Raw genomic sequence first — 16528 nt, forward strand, 5'->3', positions numbered from 1 at the left:
TAAATAAATAAATTGAGAGAGGATCGCCTTGTCTAATGCCCCTCGTTGGAACAATTGGACCCATCTTATGGCCCCCATGAATAACTTTATACTTTGTTGAAGAAACACACCTCATAATCAGTCTTACCCAACCTTCTACAAAACTCAACTTACGAAGCATACCTTCTAAAAAATTTCTATTCAGCACGATCATAGACTTTGCTCATATCAAGCTTCAAAGCCATGAAGCTAGTCTTTCCATGCCTTTTCCTTTCTAAGTATGGATCACCTTAATTGAAATATGTGTCTATTTCACTTTAAAATAATCAATATACTTCCCAGATTTCACATTGATATCATAAACAATAAATTGATGTTTAGGAAATTAAAAGAAATTAAGTACAAATAAAATAAATACACAAAAAAAATTGGGGAAGAATTGAATCACATAAAACTAAAATAATGTGACAAACAATCTTCATTAATAACTCTAATTAAAAATTTAGCTACTCATATTCATTGTAAATAATTGATGGCAATTAATTAAGAACATAAAAAACAGAGAAGAAGAAAGAACTCTTCAAAAAAATAATTGATGAAAGTCTCTAGAACCCGCTTTCTGCTTCCGATTTTCGTCCCTTAAAATGATGTTCTCAAAAAGTGTCAAAGGTCCTTTTTAAATCTCAACATTAGGGTTTTAAATCCTAATTTTTACATTCTGACCATAACGGGCCGCGACATGGACTCCCTATGACGCGGCCCCTGAAGGCTATTTTTGACAACAAGCTTTCTGGTGCGACAGCCTAAATGACATTTTTTATCCACCCTTACTAAGCCTAACTTTAAAAATCCATAAGTCCTTTTAATTTCAAAGCACATGTTCATTAGTGGATAAGGCTGAATAGTGCAAGCTTATTGATATTCGGTTAGTGGATATGTTGGATTGACTTTGAGCATGTACATTAATTTTTAATAATTTTTGACATTTACGAGTTATATTTTCTCTTTTTCAAGTTTGAGAGCTAAAGTTAGTATTAGGAGCAATTGGATTAAAAATCAGATTTTATAACAATTGAATCTTGTGAGTAGCGATGGTGTGGTGTAAATTGAAGTAATACTTGCTTTGTGTTTGTTTTTTTTAGATTAATGTCACTCTTTACTTGCGGGCGAGTAAATGTTAAGTTTGGAATAATTTTATAGGCTAATTTTAAGTGCATTTTATGAAGAGTTTTAGAAGTGTGTTTCAGTTTGTGCAGAATTACTTGTTTTCTACTTATTTTATATCTAAATGGTAAAACTCGTAATATGAATTTAAAATGAAAAGAAATATATTAAATGAGATGTATATAATTAATTTATCATGAAATTTAAAGTTCTAAAACATGGGGTAAAGATTCTAAGTTTTGAATGCTCAACATGCTTCATTTGTGATAGAAAATCAAGTCTAAAACTTCAAGTCAATTTTTAACTATGATGTTACTTTGAGGGAAAATATTGTGAATAAAAATTTTAGATCTCTCTTTCATCTTTCTAAACATCTTGAATCGTCTTATTCCGAGCAATATTGAAAAAATTATGGCTAAGAGCTTCTCCAATCAAATCACCCTACAATTTACACATGATCCTGATATCTCCTTTTTCTCATGTCAAAAATATGCAAAAGTAAAGAAAGATGGTACAGCTAAAGAAAAAGCTTGAGAGATTAATCATATGCCAGATTATTATATTATACTCATTTTGCAAAAATAATAAACATTCTGAAAAAAAAAAAAAAAAAAAAGTAAACTTTTTTAAAATTCATTAACACACGAAAAGCTTCATTTGTTCCAACATATATATTCCTTTCCGAATCGATTTTGCAGCAGCAACAGCAGCAGCATACACTTGATGATAAATACATGATCATATTCACAACTTTTAAGTAAAAAGAGAAAGAAACAAGGAATAAAAATAAAGCTCGGTTTCCAGACCGGAGTAGCGCAACCTGAACACAGGACTTGTTTGACTTGTATCCAATGAACTTGTTAAAGAGAATCACCCCGTTGTAGCGGAGGTAGACGAACAAATACAAGACCCTCAAAATTAGATGTTCGAACCGCTCAAGGCCATCACCTTACATTGTTCATTCATTGCCAGAAGTTGGGCCTCTTTCTTGTCAAGAAGAGCTGTTAGTCTATCGTTCTCTTCCATAAGCTTCTGAACTTCTACCTCTTTCTGTACTTTCTCACCCTCTAACTGTGTTGTTTTCACAACTAATCTGTTGAAAGCAACATCAAACAATCCCAAAAAACAAATGAAGATAAATCTCGGGTTTGCTAACAAAGAATGTAAACTAGCAAGATTTGCTAAGTTGATATTCAGAAACACTATGCAAGAAAATAGATCTATGTAAATCATATATGCAGCATTGAAAACATGGAAGTACAAATAGTATAAATTATAACCAATTCAAACAAATGGAAAAATGGTTGATCATCAAGAATAAGTACACCAGAAAATTTTCAAAGCATACCAACCCAATCATGTGAATACATGGATGATTCTCAAATATCAAGATAGAGGGTATCAGGTCATTTAATCAATGGACTTTACAAGCAAACATACTTACCGTTCAAATAGCTTCTCAATTGTTTGAAACTGCTTCTCTGATGAAACGAGTGTTTCTCGTACAGTAATGAGAGTGCTAACATATGATTTTAGAGATTCGAATTCTCGCTTCACACGACAAAGTTCCTGTTCGTTTTCTGAAGCTCGTTGCCTCTGTCTAGAGGTTTCTTCAACCAAATCATCTATACTCTGCCTCATTTCATTTAGAATACTATTTGTACCAAGAGCAAACATTTTCATCTCCTCTAACTTTAAGGACATTTCCTCAATTTGAACAGACTTTCTCTCAATTTCTTCCTGACCCGAGGTTACCTTATCCTTCTCAATTGCAGCTTCAGATTCTGCCAATAGCACTCTTTCAACAAGGTATTCCATCACCTTTGCGACCATCTTCACTGATTTAAGCATATCACTAATATAAGCTTCATCTTGGACATCCAGAGAACCATAAAGCTGACCTATTTCAGTGCAAGTTTCGTCATCTAGACAATTGAAGGAAGAAGCATCAACGTCTTTAGACCAATCTGACAAGGGCGTACCATTTTTGTCAACTAGCCCTACCCCTTCTAATTGTTCAATACCACAATACGTTTGGGCTAAATGAGGAACAGCCATAATCCTTGCTTTATATTTCAAGTACGTTAACAATGTTGTAGTTGTTTTAACTCTATGCCAAAGAACATCCAACTCTTTTTTTGACTCTTCTTCAGACTCTTTCACATTTGCTTTCACATCCATAAATTTCGACTGCAACAAATCCACTTGGGATCCCTGTTCTTCCATTTCCTGCTTCCAAATTTCAAGTGTTTGGCATAGCTCAGCCTTTACATTTGATGATTCAGCACGTTCCCCTGTTGCCATCCCCTGTACAAAGTTTACGAAAGAAAGGATCATAAAATGTCAGCAGACAATACAATATAGCCACAAGAGACAAAAAAGCATAAGGGATTTCATCTTGTGTGCATAATATAGCCAGCATAGAATATATAGAAAGACTAATTCACGTGAAGCAAATCGAGTAGTGAGCAGAAAGAGGATCAAAGGTCCTGAATTGGTTGAATAGCATTCAATAAGACTCCAACTCGCCATAGAAGCATACTATGCCCAGTAAAAAGCAATTGATTAAACACTCAAATCCCATCAAGGGAAGTTGATTTGTTAGGAGGCCATCTTAAAACAAATTGATACTTTGGTTGGACATCGTAAGCAACAAGCTTCTTCTTAGAGATTCAAGCAATGTTCGGAATGGATAAAAGGGGACATGGCTAAGTTTCGAAAATATCTGGCTGATGTAGCATTGAGCTAATTTGAGATTAAACAGAATTCATGTCAATAAGCAGGCTGGTTGGTGTTGTCGTGACAATCTTATAGCACATTGACATTTGGGTTAGCATTAGCATATATTTAAAAGTTCAAGCAATGTCCAGAATGAATAATAAGTGCAAGTGGATAATGGTAGAAATTATTTGGCTGAACTAACATGAGCTAGTCGGAGATCAAATGACTGGTATAATAATCAAAGAATCCCATCACTTAGTAGGGAAGATGGTTGGGTGGCCAACTACAGGGTCCAAAGCCAGGAAGAGGAAGTAATTTCCCTCAAAATAATATTCCTGGCTTAAGAAGGTAATTGTATCTATGAGGCATATAGCTAAACACATACCTATAAACTTAAAAGGATAAAACTTGATCTTCTACACTCATTTACGATCACAACCATATAGTTCAAATGACCAATCAATGAGCCCAAAATTTCATATCAACACAACCAAATCGATCAAGTTAAAATAAAGATGGTGTGGTGTGTATGATTTCATATAGCAATAGACATACTTATAACAAGTCTCAAATCGGATGAATAAAAACGAAATCCTAACCTAATAACACCAAACAAATACACAAAAGTTACAAATTTTAAAATAAATTTATGTCTGTAACAAAAATATTAAAACTTTAAACTTAAAACCATATGATATATAAAATTATATGTTACATAGTACATACCCTGAGGAGGCGACCGACCACCACCAATGATTCTTTGTGCTCTGGCCGGCGCCGCCGCTGGTTGTTGCGAGAGGAAGAAGACGATGACTGAGAAGCAGGAGGAGGTGGAGGAGGCTACGGTGCTTGGGAGAGGACTGAGGGAGAACGTGAAAAATTGATGGAAGCTGAGAATGGAGAACAACCCGTTGGGGAGGAGAGAGAAAAAGGGCTTAGGGATTTGATTTTAGGGTTGAGTTGACTCAGATTCTCAATGAAGCTTTATTATTTGGGTTTTTTTTTTCACCTAGCTAATAAAATTATAAATATATTATCTTATTTTATATTATTATTAATAATTTTATTTATTAAATAATAAATACATAATTTTATTAATTATTATTTAAAATTTATTATATGTAGTATTTTAAATTATTTTTATAAAAATAAATAAATAGGTTGGTGTAGAAAAAAATTACATTGTTTCTCATAATGCATTATTTTCATATCTCGATCATTCAAAATTATTGTTATTATTGTATTTCACTTGTTGTATCTCACTTATTTTCATCACCATATCTCATTCGTTGTCATCATTGTATCTCATCTCTTGTCATTAGCGTAGTTCGCTTGTAGTTGTCACTATTGTATATCCCAAATCTATATCTTAATCTTAGATTTCATCTCGAATTTTATATATTTTTTAATATTTTTAAGACAATGGAGAAAATTCATTAGTTTGTTTTGTTATTATTAATTAATATGTTTTAAAAAGTGATTATTATTTTTTAAATATCTTAATTAAAAAAAAGAATAAAAAGTAAAAAAAAATGTGATATTTTAGTTATGAGAAATGTTAAAAGGCAACTTTTCTTGGTATCACTATTAGTGTAATTAAGTAGCAGGTCCCATATAACTTAAAAAAAAAGATTTAGGAAATATCGCTAACCAATCGTAAGGTGTCGCCTATGAAATGTGCTGGGCACCACTGGTGCCCAATAACATCTTTAGTTATAATTATGTGATACTTGCTATTAAAGTTATCATTTGAAAAAAAAAAAAAAAAAAAAAAGTAAAGTATGCTTTGTTAAAAATTAATTAATATTTTTTAATAAAAAATTTAAACATGGTAAAAAGTAATTGAAATATTATTTCACGTGTCACGCACAACAGATTCTTTTATTATTATTATTATATCAAATTTTTTTTTAAAAAAAAAAAAAAGCCAAAAACGTACACATTAGAGTTATTATTTTTATATTATTATTATTATTGTATTTTTTTTTATAAAAAAGCCAAAAAAACGTTAAAGTTGTATATTGTATTACTATTACTATAATTTGAGTTTTGTGGAGTTATTTTTGTATTTTTTTTATAAAATTAAAATTAAAAAAGTGAGAGAATTAAGGAGAAAAGAGAAAAATAGTTTTTAAACAATTTTATATGAATTAAAAATTAAAAAAATAAGAAAATTAAAGAGAGAAAAAAAAAATAGCTCTAAAGCAATTTTAGATTACCATGTCACCCATTTATGTCTCTGCTTTATATATATATATATATATATATATATATATATAAAGATTTATACATTTATTAATTGATATTTTATGTATGTATATAAATGAAATTTACCATTAATTATATTTCATTTAAGTTTTAATATTTTTTGGGAATTTATTTTTTATTTTCAATTTTTTTTAAAATATTTTATATTTTTTATAGAAAATTATCATAATAGTAAGATATCAATTTGTAGATTTATACTTTTTTATAAAAAAAAATATTAAAAAAATAGTAAAATACCAATCTGTAGATTTATGCTTTAATAAAATATTAAAATTGAGAGAATTAAAGAGAAAAGAGAAAAATAGTTTTAAAGTGATTTTAAAATGTCATGTTACCGTCTCATACTTCTCCTTTATATATATTAATTGATGATTGATAGGAATTATTGATAAATGTATAAAAAAAATGAAAAAGTTTATTTATTTATTTATTTATTCAATATTATATTTAAATTTTATTATTATTTTAACTCGATAATTTCATATCTTATTATTATTAATAATAAATCATAAGATTTTTTATTTTGTCGTGCTGTACTTTTTGGGCTTATCGTGTGTCGTATTTTTTTGAGCTAGTCTATTCATGCTTACGTGTCGTGTCATGCTTAAGAACATATTTTTCGTGTTGTGTCGTGCCAATTCGTAGCATCATGTCGTGCCCAAGACCGTATTTTTTTATGCCTAGTCGTACTCATGTCTTCTGGACTCGTGCTGATTTCGTGTCGTGTCAAAAAACCTGATCCGTATTTATAATACTATTTATATGTATGTGATACATATATAAGATAATTATTTTTAAATAATATTTATATTTTTAACATGGAGTTTTAATAAGCTCCATAAATTAATTTTTTTTAGAGAATAGTATTTGATATTTATACTTAATTATTATTCGCGAATGCATATTGTTATTTATATTTTTTTCTTAAAATACGTGGCAGTCTAGAAGGGAGCCAGTAGGACCTCACTACGGGATGCGACAAAGTAAAACGTGTCTCCAAGATACGACAGTAAGTAAAAGATTGAAGACTCCAGGAGTTTAGTCTTTTTTGAGTGGACCTTCCAGGATTAGGAGTGTGTTAGTCTTTCTCCGTCGGGGAAAGATGTGCCTCGGAGACAGTACAATTGCATGGCATAGCCTCAGAACTCTGCCCAAGGCTAAAGAACTATATATAATTAATTCGGCATGGGGAAGGCCAACCTACTCTCAGTTAGGGAAAGTGTGTTTAAGGGTTTAAATTCATAATTCTCTGACTTCACGACATCCCATGCATCTCTTGACAGTAGCCTTACATACTGTCAAATCATCAGTATGAGAAAAAAGTCTTGTCTCACCAAATACCTACATTAGACTCAAGCACACCCCCATAGGATAGGAAATCATGCCCTATGGCCATACATGTGGGAATTGTATAAAGTAAACCCGTAGAATCGAACAAGCAAGACAATTGTGCTCTTTTTGCCACCATTATGAGCCTATAAATACCTCAAGAATGTAAAGGAAATGGGGATAAAAAAAAACATTCTCTGTAAAACAATATTGAAATAAAAATGACTTATGGACTAAGGCTCTTTAATCCCCTAACCACGTAAAAATGCTCTTCTTAAATTCACATTACATACACTACATAACCTGAATTAATTATTGTCAAAAATCTCAATTAACATTTTGGTGCTTTCATTGAGAGTTGTAGGAAGCTTTCTAAAAAGATAACCTTAATCAATTCTATACTATAAATGGTGTTAACAAGAAATAATTTGTGTCCTCCAAACCAACCTGAAGCCCTGAAGCGTCCAGACGAGGATGTGGCATCTTGAGTGGATGTTGAAAGGGAATGAGATACCATCGACACCGAGTATACAGAAGGCCATGATGACTTCAAAGGGTACAAAGAAGATGACTATACGGAACTAATCACATTGAGGTAACATGTAACATTCTAATCCTTAGAGACGACACATGTGTGTGTTTATAAATTTATAAACGCACACACGTGGCGTCCATAAGGATTAGGGCATTACAACATGGTATTAGAGCAGCTATAGTTTTAAATATCCTAAAGACTAGCTCGATATGTACATTTGCAGCGAAGACAAGCTCGACTCATTGATAGTAAGTATTATTTACCTGTTATATGATTAATTATTATCTGATGTCGTTAGCAGTATATATAGAATAAGCCCAAGTTAAGTTAATTGTAGTATGTTATGATTATGTATTAACTGAGATAGTTCACTGGAGCTATATGACTGATTGATATGTAAAGAAATACTTATTAGTATTGTTGTTGTTTAAGAAATATAAGTAGTGTGAAAAGATGATTAGTGAAGTATTGAGTGTGGAACTCAATAAGGAAATTTGTGCAGTTCAATGAGAAATTTATTGCTACTATGATCACGAAGTGATGTGTGTTGTTGTGCGTTAAACTAGTTGACAAAATAGACAACTTAATGAATTGATAAAACAATAAAATAGTTGAAAGTAAGATGAGTATTCGATATGTCATGTGGGTCGTGAAATATGAGAAATCGTTAAGGGCAGTCGTTTAAGTGGTTTGAAGAATAGAATCTTCTTGTCCTAGAGGTTGTTCTGACCCCTGAAGGTGGAACAATAAATAAATAAGTATAATTGTATCCATTCGAGATTCGAGGTGGACTAGAAATTATGATTAAATGAGTTGTGCTATTTTGTGCTACATAAAGGATATTCAGATAGCAAATGATAAATCTCGAGGAACGTGAGTTGAACCATGTTAATTAAGAAATAACTCAGTTGATGATCTATAAGGAGGTAATGATGAGAACATTGATATTACTAAGACAAAGGAGACTATCTGGATTGCTGAAAATGGTATGATGATGATGATGGAAAATACTTTTAATGGTTTGATTAGATGATGAATCTTGTATATGGAATGGCCATAGAAATCCTGGGAAAGGTAAGATTTACTCAGAAAGTGGAGAAGTACATAACATGTGAACGAAGGAGATACACCCAAGTAATTGAGATGTATTTTAATTAATGAGATTAACAGAGTACTAGTTACTAATAATAATAACACTTGAGGAGGTTCTTAGAGGTCTCCACTCTATATTTAGTGAGGTAGGGGTTATAACCCCGATGATTGAAATGAGGAATTTAGATAACCTTCTAGATGTGGGTCTCAGTTAGAAATTTTAGAGTACTGAAGTTTCTATTAGAATGGAAATAAGATCGATAAGCTTACCGAAATGTTTGATAGTGAAAGATATTTTTCCTAAAGAGGAAGACTGTATTTAAATTCATTTCATGATAGGGTGTTAGACCATGTATTAAATTGTTAAGAGAATGAGGTACATTGTTACCTGTAAAAGAACTGATTATCTCCTGTACGCAAGGTAAATTTCTTTTTGTGAATGTAGAGAATAAAATGTATATATACAGGTTGTTTTATTGGACGACCGAAAGTTTTAGGTTACTTTGTTAAGTAACAGTGAGAGTGATAGAACTATTACTCTATAAACCTGTTTTAGGGTTAATATGGTTGTCTTAATTGGGCAACAAAAGAAATTGGTTACTTGATCAAGTAACATTGATTATTGGTTATCTTATTAGATAATAGAATAGGTTGTTTTATTAAGCTACGAGCTATATAATTAATTATAGTATGAGGTTGAGAACAATTTTCCAAGTATGAAGATACCATTAATTGCAAGGGAACGATGGTAGCACATGAATCAGGAAGTGAAACCTTTGTGGTAATTACGGGAAAGGAATACAAGAATCTTAGATTTCAATGAATTAACATTGTTAACGGAAGACTCACTATAAGTTAGTGTGGTAATTTACATAAAAGAATTGTCAGTAAAATTGAGAATGTACTTGAGGTGTGTATATTTCTAAATATATTTAGGAAGATTATTAAGATTCCTAATGAAGAAAGAATGGGATGATTTTAGGATCAATGTATGATCTTTGGTTTAATTATTGTTGGTTGAGGAATCAAGAAATGAGTACTCCTAGTTTAACTATGTATACTCAGTATGAGTAGTATTTGCTTTTATCATATGTATTAAATTAGTTAATTTTATAGCAGTAGTTATGTGTAAATGATTGGAAAATTTAAGTTGTATTAGTTTAAGAGAATCGATACAAATTGAAATAAATTGAGATGAACAAGATTCAAATTGACATTAAAATAGGAACTCCTCAAGGTTAAGTGAACAATACCGATAAGGAATTGTAAGGGATCGATAAAAAGATATGATGGAAATTAGATATGATTAACGAAGGGATGAAAGTAGGAAATACAATTAGGAACGACAATGACGCATCTACTTTCTGATAACCCACCATGAACTTACCTTAGAGTTAATCATACTTAACTTGGAGTAATCTCAAGATGAGAAATCTTTTGGGGAGTCATCTCGAAAAGCGTATGAGTGAGAATAAAGTATGTTGGAAAGATTCATATTAGGAAGTAGAATCATTAGTCGTTCTAGAAATTATCAAGAGGAAGGAATGGGTTAATAAGTAAAGATTTACAAGGTATCGAGATGAGTATATATTAGTTGATGGAAGTAAGAAATGCTATAATTGGATATCTATTAGAAATAAATATTTAGCTTGTTAATAAGTTAAATCTGAACATCAACTTAGGAGATCCCATAAGAGGAATAGAAAGACATAATTATAAATTATGTACTGTGGGACCTTATGATTTCGACCGAGTAATAGCGGTTGAACATACTAAGTTAATATTTTGTCTATCATTGCACACAAATTATACAGTAAATGAGGATATAGAGTTTATATGAAAGAATAGTTTAAACTTGTGAAATCCTAAAGTTAATATCTTTGACTATGATATATAGAGTTAAAGAAGGTTAATGAGAACTATGGAGATTGAAATGAAAATAGTGCAATGTTTCATTCTTGAAGGATGAGAAATTTGAGAGGATTAATGGAATATTAGAAAATATCTTGCAGACATATTTGATAAAGGTTAGATTATCTTGAAATAATCTCTTCCTTTGATAGAGTGTTTGTTTAAAACTAATAATTAAATATACCATTGGTTAGGCACTTTAATAAGTGTGGTACAAGAGAAATATGGGACACCTGTTCACTGGAATGAAGCAGGTGAGAAAAGATTACGATGAACCAGAAAGATCCAAGGAACTTATAAGGATATAGAATGAATTCGAGTTGTATGCTTGCCTCCTTGAGTACATAGAAAAGCTACGCTGATTCAAAGCGTATGAATATCAAGTTCCAAATGGGAGATTCTATTTTTCTCCAGGTATCCCCTATGAGAGGGATACGTAGAAAGGGAAGTTAAACCCTAGATTCCTTAGACCTTTTTATACTAGAGTAAGTAGGTCAGATAACCTATCAGGTAGCTTTAACTCCTCATTGTCTGGAGTGTATAATGTATTTCATACCTCCATGCTGAGAAAGTATGTATCGAACCCGACCCATATATTGAGTTGTAATGATTAGCTTCGGATAGAATTATTATATGGGGAACAGTCTGTCCAAGTTTTGGACTGGAAAGAAAAAGTACTTTAGAATAAGACAATTCCACTAGTTAAAAGTGTTGTAGAGAAACAATAATGTGGAAGAAGTAACTTGAGAGTTAGAATCGTAAATACGAGAGCAGTATCGTGAATGGTTCAGGTAAATTTCAAGGACAAAATTTCTATAAGGGGAGATGGTTGTAATATCCCAGAAACCTAATTATGAATAATTAAGTTTATTATGTATTATGGGTTAATTAGGTAGTAATGAGTACGATTATGATCCCGCTAACCTAATTTAGTATAAATTATAAATTTTGTCATAAGTGGATAAATAAGCATAATTTATTAATTACGAAGATTTATTTGAAATATGTGAATATAATGTAAGTTATTTGTGAAATAAAAATATTTTCAAGTTTGGCGATCCTGGAGACTTGATCAGAGGCCGAAAATGTCACAACAATTTTAGTTAGTAATTTTCATGGGATTATTGAGATAAATTAATTATAGAATTATCAGGGTATTTTGGGGTACTTAAAATTGACCAAATACCATAGGCTAAATATTTCTTAGTGGTTAAGAAATAGTAAAGTAATTATTAATAATAAATTTTATTATTATTATTATTATTAATAAACGTTATTCTTATCAGTTTAATATATATATATATATTATATATGTATGTTTTAAGTTAAAACTTAAAAAACAGTACAAACGAAATTCTCCTCCTTCAGTGTGACAAAACTCTCACCTTTACTATCCAACTTTCCTTAATTTTCAACCAGAAATCTAGTGATTCAAGCTCTGGTAGTAGCATGATAGTAAATAATTGAAGAGGGAGCGCTTAAGATAATGATTGGTATTGTTTTAAGTTGAAAATGATTGGTTTTATATGTTGAATGTGTGATTTTTAGAGTAGTTGTAAAGATTTTAATTTCATGAAACTGCTTTTGGGTAGCTATGAGATTAGTTTCGATGTTTACTTATTGAATTTGAGGTAATTTTGAGTTAGAAATTGAGTTTGAGCTTTTTAAAATTTAAAGCCCGAGCTTTAATGGCATTTTTCGTTTACGGGCTCGTTTTTAATTTCTATTACATTGTGACTGTAGTATATATGGTATATATGTGTCCTGTGAAGTTTGGAATGATTTGGATAGGTTTTGGTGGTATTTCAAAGAGTGCAAAATTTAAGATTCTCGTTTCCTGCTACGAAATGGTCCACTGTCTGGTACAAACGATCAACTGTTTTACCAAACGGTTTGCCGTTTTAGATAATTTCGGGAAGATTAAAAATTGTATTTTGGTCATAACTTTTCACTTGGGTATCCGTTTTAGACGTTCTATATACTGTTTTGGAGCTTGCGACAAGCTCTAAAATATGGTGTATGTTTCAGATCTAAAATATAAGTTTTATTTTAGTGTATTTATACCGCGGAGTTTGGTAAAAAAACTCTAGATTCTCTTATACAAATATTAAGCAGTGTTTTGGGATAGACACTTATTGGTTTACTGTTTTTGCGATATATGGCCGAGATTATCGGGAATATTTCTCTACTTGGATTGGCCATCATGCATAAATCTAGATTAAAGGTAAAAAAAAGTATATTATACTGCATATCATGTTATGTTGCAATGCAATTAATATTATTGAGATTAAGACAATTATTATTGTTACGTAATGAAAAGATTGCCTAATTAGGCAATGATAAAAATGTTGTCTTATTAGGCAACAATGTAAAGATTGTCTGATTAGACAATGATGAAAAAATTATCTTATTAGGCAACGGTGTAAAGATTACTTGAGTAGGTAATGATAAAAAGGTTATCTTTTTAAACAACAATGTAAAGATTGTCTGATTAGGCAATGTAATATACGGGCTCACCTGATTAGGTGATGTGATATATGGATGACAGACTATGGCATGAGCTTTCTTGATTAGACAATGTGATATATGAATACTGGAAGAGGTATTCAGGTTGTTCTTGTGAGACAACCATGATAATTCATGACTGCAAACTGAAACCGTTATTAGGGTTCTCACTTGTCGGCAATCCTCTTTAGGTAGCGACATTGACATATGGGTGTTAGGCTATGACACGGGCTCACCTGATTAGGTAATGCAATATATTGGTGTTAGGATAGGGTACGAGCTCGTCTAATTAGGTGATGCAATATATGGGTGCTAGGTTATGACATGGGCTCACCTTATTAGGTAATACGATATATTGGTGCTAGGATAGGGCACGGGCTCGTCTGGTTAGGAGATTCAATACACGGGTGCTAGGTAATAGCACGGGCTCGCTTGATTATGTGATGTGATATATTGGTGCCAAGATAAGGTACATGCTCGTCTGATTAGGCAATGTGATACATGGGTGCTAAGTTATGGCACAAGCTCATCTGATTAGGTGATAAAATATATTGGTGCCATGATAGGGCACAGACTCGTCTGATTAGGCGATGCGATACATGGGTACTAAGTTATGGTACGGGCTCGCCTAATTAGGTGATGTGATATATGGGTGCCAGGCTATGGCACGGGCATGCCTGATTAGGCAATGCAATACATGATTATTAGATTAACACATCGACTTTCCTGATTAGGCAATGTGATGTAATAAAGATGGTTCCTTTATAAGATAACATATATAATTTATATTATTAAATGAATATAACTTCTATTATTAATATGATGATTTTATATTATCACATATCTATATACTGACGTTTAATTGTGAAAAATATCAGTAGCGATTTGGATTTCATCTTATGAGTAATATGTGATTGTTTGATTCTGATTGCCTGAGTATAAATGATAATATTTGAAAAATAAATTATATGATTTCTGTTATTACTTTTCTTGCTGAGTCATTGGGACTCACATGTGCTATATGGTGCAGGTAATAGGTAGAGACATTTGGACAACCATGAGTCAAGAATCTTCTCCAGTAAATGTACATATCAGCTGATCCGACAATTGGTGTTGAGTTGTCAAGAACTGTATTTCAAATGTTCTGAACTTTTAAATGTATTTTATAATATTATTGTAATGGCATGTCTTGTAATATTTTAATAGGGGATCTCTAATCGTAAAAAGGGACTATGTCATGATTTTATGATTTAATTTAGTTGGTAAATTTTTTATTAAATCACATATTATTTAAACTGCTAGTTTATGATTATAAATTAGTTTATAAACGCACACACGTGGCGACCCTAAGGATTAAGGCATTACACAACGAGTCGCTGAACATGATGCTGAGTTGGCAGAGCAAAGAAAAGTGAATAGAAGGATGCAAAAAGCATTGACTGCTATGAAGCAGGCAATGGCAACCGCATGTATCAATGTGGACCCATATATTGTACCACCTATGCAGGAGAGGGTAGGAGAAGGACCCTCACGGCCTACAAAAAAAAAAAAAAAAAAAGGTAGGGAGCCTAGCCCCATCAGGTACCCCTCTAAAGGACCTCCATCTCTTAAGGTGAGCCCTACAACAGTACCTAAGGGGAATAGAGAGACACCCGTAATCCACGAAGAGTACGCTCTAATCTCCCAAAAGGGAAAAATCTGCAAGGGGACAGGTTTCCCAAAGGGAGAACTGGCCCACAGGACCGTGGGGATTGTCGAAGTGTTTATGTACATCAGGAACCCAGGGAAGAAGAGAGTTTGTGAGGAGGGACCCTTCAGTCGATTTAAGAGTAAAATATCCTAAATGAAGGAATCCTAGCTGAGCTTGCTATCTTCTAAAAAAGACATAACGAGAGTGTCTCAGAGGCAAAAAAGCAATGATTCAGACTCCGGTTGTGAGGACCAGGATCCATGTGCAGGAATGTCCTTGAAGTCAAACTCCCAAAAAACATCAAAATGCCTAAAATTATGCAATATACAGGAGACACTGACCCAAGCGATCATCTGTCACGATTCAATAGGGTCATGACAGTTTTGAGAGTCAACAATGACGCCAAGTGTTTATGATCTCATTGACTTTGGGAGGATTCGTGGAAGAGTATTCAAGAAGTTGGAACTTATTGGTATAAATTACAAACTATTTTTTGAAGATAGTTCGTCACAACAAGAAAGATAAACCTTGAAGTCAGGGCCTTAACTAATATCAAACAATTGCCCACTGAGACCCTACAGAATTCATTAAGAGATTCAAGGAAGAAGCTTCCAAAACAAAGAAGGTCGACGATGGGCAACAGGTAACATTGCTACAGGCTGGGATCTAGACCGAAACTCCTTTCTAGAATGAGCTCCAACAGGAAGGTGCAACTAGCCTGCAAGATTTTCAAAAGAGGGCTGAAAAATACATTAATTTGGAAGAGGAGATCGCAACTTTTGGTGGATATTATCCAACCAGAGGACCTGGATATACGTCTGGGATATAGTATACCGGAGGATCGCATCCTGCAGCTCCCAAAACCAACGGGATTCCTAGTATACAATCTCAACACTGTCAGCTTACTCATAAAATCTGGCTGCCACTCCGGCCCATTTAGATTGCGGGTTGCAAAGTAATATCCTAGCTCTAGGAGTGTGCCCATAATATCCTGCTCAATCCGCCTCACTCGCGGAAGTGCAGCAACAACCCCCCCAAGCCTTTCAGAGTAAAATAATTTACAATATAGAATTTAATGTTCAAATCTTCTATTTCACACGCGTATAAAATAAAAAAGTCACGTGTGCAACACTCTTTGAACTCTATTTTTACCGTGTTAATGTTTTTAGAATTTTTTAAAATCTTGCAGGATGCCTTAAATAACTACAACGTATACAATTATAAAAAAATAAGACTAATTTCTTTTTTCTAAATTTCGAAACAAATAAAAATGTATCGCTGCACCGCTTACTTTGTAGAATTTTCCTATAAATTTTACGTAGTTAATTTGATTT

The 16528-nt window shown here is 32.4% G+C and overlaps 1 protein-coding gene across 1 annotated transcript; it reads right to left on the reverse strand.

Annotated features, from left to right (window-relative positions):
* Window positions 1-1749: 1749 nt before the first annotated feature.
* On the reverse strand, window positions 1750-4874 carry LOC115710239 (uncharacterized). Its single transcript, XM_030638588.2, has 3 exons — window positions 4591-4874; window positions 2588-3450; window positions 1750-2236 (listed from the first exon to the last, which is right to left on the reverse strand). Exons 2-3 carry the CDS (start codon window positions 3445-3447, stop codon window positions 2062-2064), a joined length of 1035 nt encoding a protein of 344 aa, XP_030494448.2. The 5' UTR covers window positions 3448-3450; window positions 4591-4874; the 3' UTR covers window positions 1750-2061.
* Window positions 4875-16528: the final 11654 nt, after the last annotated feature.

Source organism: Cannabis sativa, chromosome 3 (genome assembly GCF_029168945.1).
Source record: "Cannabis sativa cultivar Pink pepper isolate KNU-18-1 chromosome 3, ASM2916894v1, whole genome shotgun sequence".
NCBI lineage: Eukaryota > Viridiplantae > Streptophyta > Magnoliopsida > Rosales > Cannabaceae > Cannabis > Cannabis sativa.

What these genes read in the sequence shown, in the direction of transcription:
- LOC115710239 (XM_030638588.2), bottom strand. Translation starts at nt 3,447, where the DNA reads ATGGCAACAGGGGAACGTGCTGAATCATCAAATGTAAAGGCTGAGCTA. An exon ending in ATTGAGAAGCTATTTGAACG is followed by an intron (nt 2,237 to 2,587) that starts GTAAGTATGTTT and finishes TGCTTTCAACAG; the next exon opens with ATTAGTTGTGAAAACAACAC.